Here is an 8,385-nt window from a genome sequence, read left to right as displayed (position 1 = left end):
ATGCAGATCAAAGTATATGGGATCTCTACACAGAGTTCATCGGCGAAAAGTTGAGGACATGTCTCCATGCAGAACAAAGTATTTGGGATCTCTACAGAGAGTTCATCTCTCTCTCTCTCTCTCTTCTTGAAACCCTAATCAACAAGGTCTTTAGGGCTCTCTTGTGTGTATGTCTCTCATTTTTGAATCCATGAGAATTTGTCATCACAAATATAAAAATATGTAAGGTTTTATTTTTGTCTTCCTCTTTCTAAATTGAGAGATGCTTTTTTTCAAAAAGCATGATATAAATCTAATGCACCTAAAAAAACATAGTGCTCAATGGCAATAAAGCTGCTTCTTGGTCGTTTTTGGCTAGGACATGGTACAGGAGAGAATTGGGTAGAGAGAGGTGGCTGACCTGCATGCAAGAGGAAGCCACCGTGCCATTCAAGCAAAAACTCCTGCATATCTCACTCCAGTATAATACGACTGAGCTCTCTCATGTATACGGCTTTTTGTGTTGAGGCTGATAGAGTTGGGGGAAAGCCGTGGCTTTTCCGTGCTGAGTCAATGTATGATAAAAAGTTTACAACTACTTTAAAGAAAAGAAAAAAAAAAGATCTACTTGACTAATTAACCCATTTTAGTTTTTCATTCATTATGGGGCCCTATTAGGTTAGACAACACAATATATATGGACTCGGGTTGTCGTTACAATCTATGGAAAAAATAAAATATACCTATCACCCTGTCATGAAGCCTTTCCCTTGGAGAATCCCGCAGGTCTACTCAAACTTTTCCCAACTATTCTTATAGCGCAATCTTTGGAGAGAAAAAGACCTCTAGCTTTTTTTTCTATGAATGACATGAGTCTTGGAGCCTCTTAAGGAGAAACCCGTTCTTCGCTGATGGTACTATAGGGCACATGCATAAATACGCAAGGAAAGCTTGTTAAATAGAAATCTATCCCTGTTGAGCTACCTAGTCTTTTGGCTTTTGTACACTTGTAAACCTAGTATATATGCACACGGTTTACAATTACAATCTATAAGAGGGGGGGGGAAGAGAGAGAAAGAGGGGGGGGGGGGGGGGGACATCTAAATGTTTTTCTATGAATGACAGAAATCTCTATTCTTCGCTGATGGTAGTGTAGGCCTAGCACATGCATAAATATGAAGGGAAGGCTTATTAATCTTGGTCTTTTTGACCCACAAGACAAAATATGAGGACATTAAAAAAAGGGACCAAGATCTGACACAGCTGACCCTCTAAGTGAGCCAATCAATGGACTAGACAAGCTTCCTTCTTAAAGCAGCACATCGCAAGTAGCAGCGCACTAGAGAACATAAAACATAACAAGCCTTTCAAGCAGCTTCACACTATACATCTTTGAAAATATGAGAGACTAGTAAGGGAGGTAAAAACTAGACACAGAGGTCAGAAACAGAACCACAAAAACAACTAAACCAGGTTGCAGACATAAGATGGCATGCGCCTCTCATGCAGCTTATCACTGTCCATCTTTGAAATTATGAGTGATTAGTTAGAAAGGAGGCAAAAGCTAGACTTAGAGGTGAAAGGACATTAAAGTTGGGACAAGGATAAAGTTTGTAACCAATGAAGCCTAAAAGAAACTGAGCACATGCCTAAGTACAGATAAAACCTCACCAGCAGTGATTGGTAGGAAAAGGCATCCGAAAAACTTTAGCTAAAAAATACAGATTCAATAACATGAGTTTTGAGATGCATAAACAAGCATCTTGTTCCCTGGATCTTTTCAATGAAAGCAAGCTATAATGAGTACCAACAAAACATTAAAGACTGCAAAATTACAACCACATCTCAAAGCTCTATTCCCAAAAAAAAGGGTCCATAGATTTTCACCCCAAGCCATGTTGATACAAATGCCCAGGAGGCATTAACGCCGGTAAGGTGAATACTGTGGAGAGTGTGACCTATCCCGTCCATAGCTACCTCTGCGTGAATACCGAGGAGATCGTTCTCGCTCACGTTCCCAGTCACGTTCCCGACTGCCTCGGTATGGGGAATAGCGGGGGGATCGCCTAGAGCTGTAGCTGTCTCGATCGCGATCGCGATCACGATCCCGATCCCGATCATAGTCACGGCCATAGCTTCGTGAGTTGCCACGCAAAGCAGCTGCAAAAACCACCCCTCATTAACTAGTGAGAAACTTGGCATACTGGTAACAGAGGATTTAGAGACACCACATACCTCGCACACCAAGGTATGCACCAGGGGTAGGAGTCCTTGCCCTTTTCCGCTTAGCCTGTAGCATCAAAAGCATAATTAATGAACTGAAATTTGGACCAATTTAGAGATTAGGAACAGGAAAAGTATTTGGATGCCAAGTAATTCCTCACAAAAGCTAGAGTTCAGACTGATTAGACTAAAACATAAGAGCTTACACTAACAAGCAGGCCTTCTATCGATGCATAGCAGGGCTTTGTTATGAACAAGACATGGGTCATGACTCCTAATTTAAATATACAGCTGACGCTAGTATTCTGTAGCAACCTTACCAACCATTCATCATTCGCAATGGAAAACTCGCATTCGATAAAGGCACTCTTAGAGGGGGAGGGGGGAGGACTCGATTTCAGCAGTAAAGGCTGCTGCAGATTTTGGTGTCAGCATTTGCTTTCGGCAAGAGCTTGAGGGGGGAAGTTTAGCGCTACAAGTTTCAATTGATGCTGTAGATGATAAAGATTACATGCCGAAGCAGAGCCCAGCACCAACACTTCTAACATCACAATGACTCGAAAGGTATATTTGAGAAAGGAAGCCTTGCTCGTGTTGCTGATTCCTTACGAGCCGATGCAGAAATTTAAAAATTGGGGGAACTGATGCTGCAGGGGAGGGCCCTGATAACACCTTATTTCTGAGCGACCCACCGTTCCAAAGACGAAGCAAATAAAATTAGCAACTGCAAGAAACAATCATTTGATCTAACTTATCCAGACAGCTGTGTGGTCCTGCTTCTCATCCTTCCAACTATAGTTGGAGCTCACCTTCTCTACAGTTATGATTCGGCCCTCCAATGTAGATCGATTCAAATACTTGATACATCTCTCCGCATCATCAAGTGTCTCCATTGTCACAAAGCCAAAACCCCTGGATTCACGAGACCGAGGATCCACCACCAGCCTACACTCGGTGACCTGAACCATGTGCAGGAATTAGAGAAGTGTTCAACTTAGCCTAACAACTTTTATGAAAAGCTACTTTTGAGGCAAACCATAAAAGCCATACCATACCTTTCCCTCACGTGAAAAATGTTCCTCTAAATCCTTCTCTGTTACACGGGTTGAAAGACCAGTGACATAAAGGTTGTTGCCAGGATTAATAGCCTCTTCATTGTTCCCATTCTCTCTGCACAGAAACCAAATATCCAGTGACCACCTTTAAACATCATGACTAGGAAGGCTTACATCCATAAAACCAATAGTAATGAAGCAAGTGAACACAAGGAATGGAAGAATAAAAACAAAACAAGTAATTTGCAAAGTAAACAGGAGAACCCATGGAATGGAGGAATAAAAACAAAACAAAGCAGGCATTAAACAAAAAAAAATACCTCCTCGAGAAGACGAGGAAACGATAAAACCTGGCAGAAAGCCTGCCAAACTGCCATCCAAATGCCTAACTTTTCAAGGACAGGACAAACCTAGCATACACATAACTCTGACAGAAGAAGGAATAAAAGACCTAGAGAAATTGTCCCCGAAGGAGGGGATGCCAGCCATGGAGAGGGCAAAAGATGCTTGCCTGTTGCAGACGACAGAATGCACAAGACGACATAAAAATGCCAAATACTTAGGCTACAGCCCACATAACCTCACAAAAAAACGGACAGGAAACTAATCCAGACTGACCATTCTGGATCTAGTGGCCTCAAGGTGTAAAATTAGTCAAAACATTCAACTTTTGAGGGCTGCAGGTTCTGTGCGTGATCCCAGCTCCGAAAAGGGCAAAGTTCAAAGACCTGACAGCGAAACCAAAAGCAGGCTTACCTTCTGGCAGGGCTTCTGGAGGCATAACGTCTCACTGGACTTCTTGATCTTGAATACCTTCGTCTAGGTGAAGGCGATTCCGAGTACCTGAAACAAAAAAGGAAAAGAGAGCCTTCATATGTACTCAAAACATAGCAATGACAAAAGAATGGTTCCAAAAGACAGTCTGTGTGGCTCACCTCCCACGCCTTGGAGAGTCTCCCTACATTGGGAAAGAAGCCATAGCAGGGGAAAATTAGATCTACGAATGCACCGAAAAATCTAATACGCCAAACAATGCTATAGAAAAGCAATGGACATGGACCAAAACAGAAAGAAAAACGTCTGAATTTGCATATGGATTTGACAAACAATGAAACAGGTTGGAATAGACCATGGAAATGGACCAAATGAACAGAAAACTTGATGGCTATGACAACGGACAGAACAACTGGGACAATTTCACGTCTGCGAGGGACGAAACAAAGCTGAAAAGACTCAGGGAAAACCATGTCGACCATCTCCCGACGGACGGACAAGGAACACGGAGCAGTCGAAGCCATGGAGATGCTTTAGAGACATGCGAGAAAAGAAGACGAGAAAAGCACAGACAACAGCGATCGGATGGCTTACCATGGCAGGCCGACGGAGAAACGAGCGTTTGTCAGTGTGGCGCCGAGTAGGAATGTCAAAAAACTCTGCGCAGAAGCGGAAACCCTAACGTTTAAAGTGCTAAGAAGTCTGGAAACACGAAGGCACACATGTGGTTTCCCTGTGTTTCATAAATGGATCACGTCCGCATTTCAATTGTAAGTTGTAAGTCGTGGATGAAATGGACGGTTTGGTTTAAGGAGAGGAGATTACGAATTTTATAGCCTGACTGCTTTTTTATATTTTAAAAAATATATATATCAACAGAAGGCAGCATAGAGGCCCTCTTGACAATACTACACTACAATGCTCCAGGTCATTCTCTTGTATAATTTGCCTTCTCGTAGAGGCGCAATGCTCCACCTCAGCGTATCATTTGCCTTTCAACTAGTTGATGTAGAGGATACGCGAAAAGGTAAGTTTTCTTGGTTCAATTTTGGCATGGGATTCTTATTCTTGATGAATTGGGCTTGCTTGAATTAAGTTGAAGTATAATAGTACTAATTTCTAGTTATAAGAGTCTATGGATGCTAAATGTTTCCTCACTCACACAATTTAACTAAGTCTTAAGCTTAGAACTGTGGTTTGCTAAGGTTTAGTATTTAGAACTTTACGATTTTCAAGTATGATGGTTATAAGGGTCTGTGGATGCTAAATGTTTCCTCACTTACACAATTTAACTAAGTCTTGAGCTTAGAACTGTGGTTTGCTAAGGTTTACTATCTAGATCTTTACGATCTAGAAATAATTAAACAAATGGATTAGGTCTATGAATTTGATATATGTCTTGAGCTAATCTTAAACCTTTAACAGTATCACTTGAATTAGATTTATCTATCTTAGTTTTATTTATTAAACAATACTTGTCAACTGGTATTAGGATTCTTATTCTTGATGAATCGGGCTTGCTTGAATTAATTTGAAGTATAATAGTACTAATTGCTAAGGTTGAGTATCTAGAACTTTACAATCTTGAAGTATGATAGTACTAATTTTTGGTTATAAGGGTCTGTGGATGCTAAATGTTTCCTCACTTACACAATTTTTTAAGTCTTAGGCTTAGAACTATGGTTTGCTGAGAGTTTGCTAAGGTTTACTATATAGATCTTTACGATCTAGAAATAATTAAACAAATGGAGAAACAAATATAAACAATTATGCAGAAACAATTTAACCAAGTCTTAGGGTTAGAACTGGATTTGCTAAGGTTTACTATCTAGAACTTTACGATCTAGAAATAATTAAACAAGTGCAAAAACAAATATGAGCTATTTTCAAAAAGAAGTGAATACATACCTCCACTGTTTAATAGCGTATCATTGATGATACCCTCTTGCTTGAGATATTTTGTCGTTGGTTGTTGTGCATACAAGAAAGAGATTGTTCTTCTTTTTCACTGAATAGCATCTAGCATAATGTCCTTCTTGACGACATTTGTAACATGTTGCGACACAGTTCTTAGACTCTTTATTGTTAGTGGGGTCATGCATGTCTGTTTTCTTAAATTTGTTAACTTTTCTTGTTTGATTGTTATTGCTTCTCCTCAATCATTTTAAAGCTTTTTCCTCAAATTCCTCTCAAAGTTCTCGTTCTTTATATAAGAACGCATGAAGAGAGTTAATTTAGTCTTAGATAGTGGGATGTTTTGGTAAATCTTCCATAGCTGAAACTTTATAAAGAATAAATATTAGAATGAGAAAAGTCTCAAAGTATACATATATCGTTTGTGTTGTCAACATTGTTGGAATATTCTGGCAAAACAATTTCATACTCTAAAAGCATATTTATTAAGCTTGGATCTATATCCTCTCTATTAATATGATGTATAAACTTTTATTAACATCAAATATTTTTTAAGGAGAGAAAAATAGCATCTACATTCGATTTTAAAATTCAACAAAATGGATGTTAGGAGTAAAGACTCTGGTGTTGCCAATAGGTATGACGAAGCACTCTTTGTGATCCTGTGTCTAGATTTTTGACCATTCATCCTCCGATTTATTGTTGAAACTTCGTAGCAACATCTATAATAAATTGGGATTTTGTTAAACAAGCTAGTCGAATACATTCCGAGATAAGTCGTAGAAGTTTTCAGGGTGGATAAGGGTCATGAGGAGATGTCCAAGTCATATTGCTTCAACCAAGAGATTTATGGTAATTAAAAACTTTTAGATTTTTAGGATTAAGAACCAATAATGAGTTTTACTATTGGTGTGGTCTCTTACATCTATTTTTGATGTCAACTGGAAGCTTAATGAAAAGCTATTTAGATAAGTTCTCTTGGAGATAAACATAGATAAAGATTAAAGAAAAATTTAACTTAATTTTTCTGTTGCTATCAAAATTATGAACTTGAAGTCTATAAAATTTAACTAAGACTAACCACTAATGAGTGCAATTTGTTGCTAGTAAAGAAGATTATTGTATCCTTTTGTACACCAAAATAGGACACATGCGCACATTTACTCAAAACAATACTAATATAATTCTAAACATGGTCAAAGTTTTCAAAATACTTTCAGATTTTGGTCGAGATCCATACTTTAGATTCTATTCTAGCTCAAGGCTTCAATAGTAAAAAGAGGGTCATCATTACAATACTTATGCTATGTCTGTGTCAAATGTCAAATGGGGTCTCAAATAATGGCCGCAAAATTTATTAGAAAGTACCATTAGAGGATAAGATCACACAAAAGGTCAACAAAATGTATTAATAGATTACTTATAGGTATATACCTTTAAGCTCATCCGGAGGGCCTTAAATAATAAAATTTTAAGACTTTTAAAGTCATTTAAATAAGACATCTAGATGTTACTCCTATGAATAAGTCAAAACCTCAATTTCAAGAGTGGTCTCACACTTCATTAAAATTAACTTATGGTTCCCATGGGGTTTTAACTTAAGGGAATTTAAATAGATATTTTCTAAGCTATAAGCCTCCTAAAGCTGTAAATCTCCCTATCTAATGGTCTCTCATTAGCCATAAGAGAATCAATGCTCATGTTCTCGCTGAGGCATAGATTACTTGAAATTTATCAAATGCATATGGTTGATTCATTAAATCATATCGTTTGGGTTTCACAACTGCCATATCCTGTTAAGCTGAATTGTCAAAGTATATTACTAAAAGCCATTATAACCGAGGCTTTTAATCTTAAATGTAGGCTATCCTCAAAGCCTTTTATAACCTTAATAAAGTTTTAATAGAGAACCACATATACAAGCTTTATAGGTCTTACATAACCCAATCAGATTAGTAGCTATTAGGTGGATACCAACATTACTTCTACTTTGACAAATGGTTTTTCAACAATAGCGTATTACCACTATTAACCTTATCGGATTCAATGACCCCTCAACTTCAATGACCCCTCAACTTGTCTACGCTGGAGCTTCAAGAGAAAACTGTTAATGGCAACCCAAAGATCGGGCACATCAAGCACCATCTTCTTGCCTTAGCTTGTTACTTTTTAAAGAAAACAAGTGTAAAATTAAACTAAAATGTTTAACATTGAAGCTCTCCAAACTTCCTAGACTGCTATCGCCAACTCGAGGAAAAACAGGAATTTTAAATTACAAATTGTTGTCATTTGCATCACCTGCTACAACCCTTGTGGCTTCCAAAATTTAACTTACACTTTTTGGCACATAAGCTTAAACACTTTTTTTGTTTATTCTTTTTCTCTTCAAAGAAAACATAAACAACCCAAAAGAGAGGAAGAGATAAATTTTGTTAGCAGA

General features: G+C 38.2%; 1 protein-coding gene across 1 annotated transcript; it reads right to left on the bottom strand.

The window, feature by feature from the left end:
- Window positions 1–1,659: 1,659 nt before the first annotated feature.
- On the bottom strand, window positions 1,660–4,841 carry LOC147630706 (RNA-binding (RRM/RBD/RNP motifs) family protein). The gene is made up of 7 exons (XM_086810666.1): window positions 4,626–4,841; window positions 4,193–4,215; window positions 4,014–4,100; window positions 3,258–3,372; window positions 3,012–3,161; window positions 2,215–2,269; window positions 1,660–2,139 (listed from the first exon to the last, which is right to left on the bottom strand). Exons 1-7 carry the CDS (start codon window positions 4,626–4,628, stop codon window positions 1,901–1,903), a joined length of 672 nt encoding a protein of 223 aa, XP_086666792.1. The 5' UTR covers window positions 4,629–4,841; the 3' UTR covers window positions 1,660–1,900.
- Between the last annotated feature and the right edge of the window lie 3,544 nt (window positions 4,842–8,385).

This window comes from Cibotium barometz, chromosome 16 (genome assembly GCF_041138505.1).
Source record: "Cibotium barometz isolate CiBa-2024 chromosome 16, ASM4113850v1, whole genome shotgun sequence".
In the NCBI taxonomy this organism is placed as follows: Eukaryota; Viridiplantae; Streptophyta; class Polypodiopsida; order Cyatheales; family Cibotiaceae; genus Cibotium; species Cibotium barometz.
This window is presented reverse-complemented; position numbering and strand designations above follow the sequence as displayed.

Bases quoted from the DNA above. Each gene is read 5' to 3' on its own strand.
- LOC147630706 (XM_086810666.1), bottom strand. The intron at 4,101-4,192 runs GTGAGCCACACA...TTTTTGTTTCAG, and splicing joins GACTCTCCAAGGCGTGGGAG to GTACTCGGAATCGCCTTCAC. The intron at 3,373-4,013 runs GTAAGCCTGCTT...GTTTCTGTGCAG, and splicing joins TCCAGAAGCCCTGCCAGAAG to AGAGAATGGGAACAATGAAG.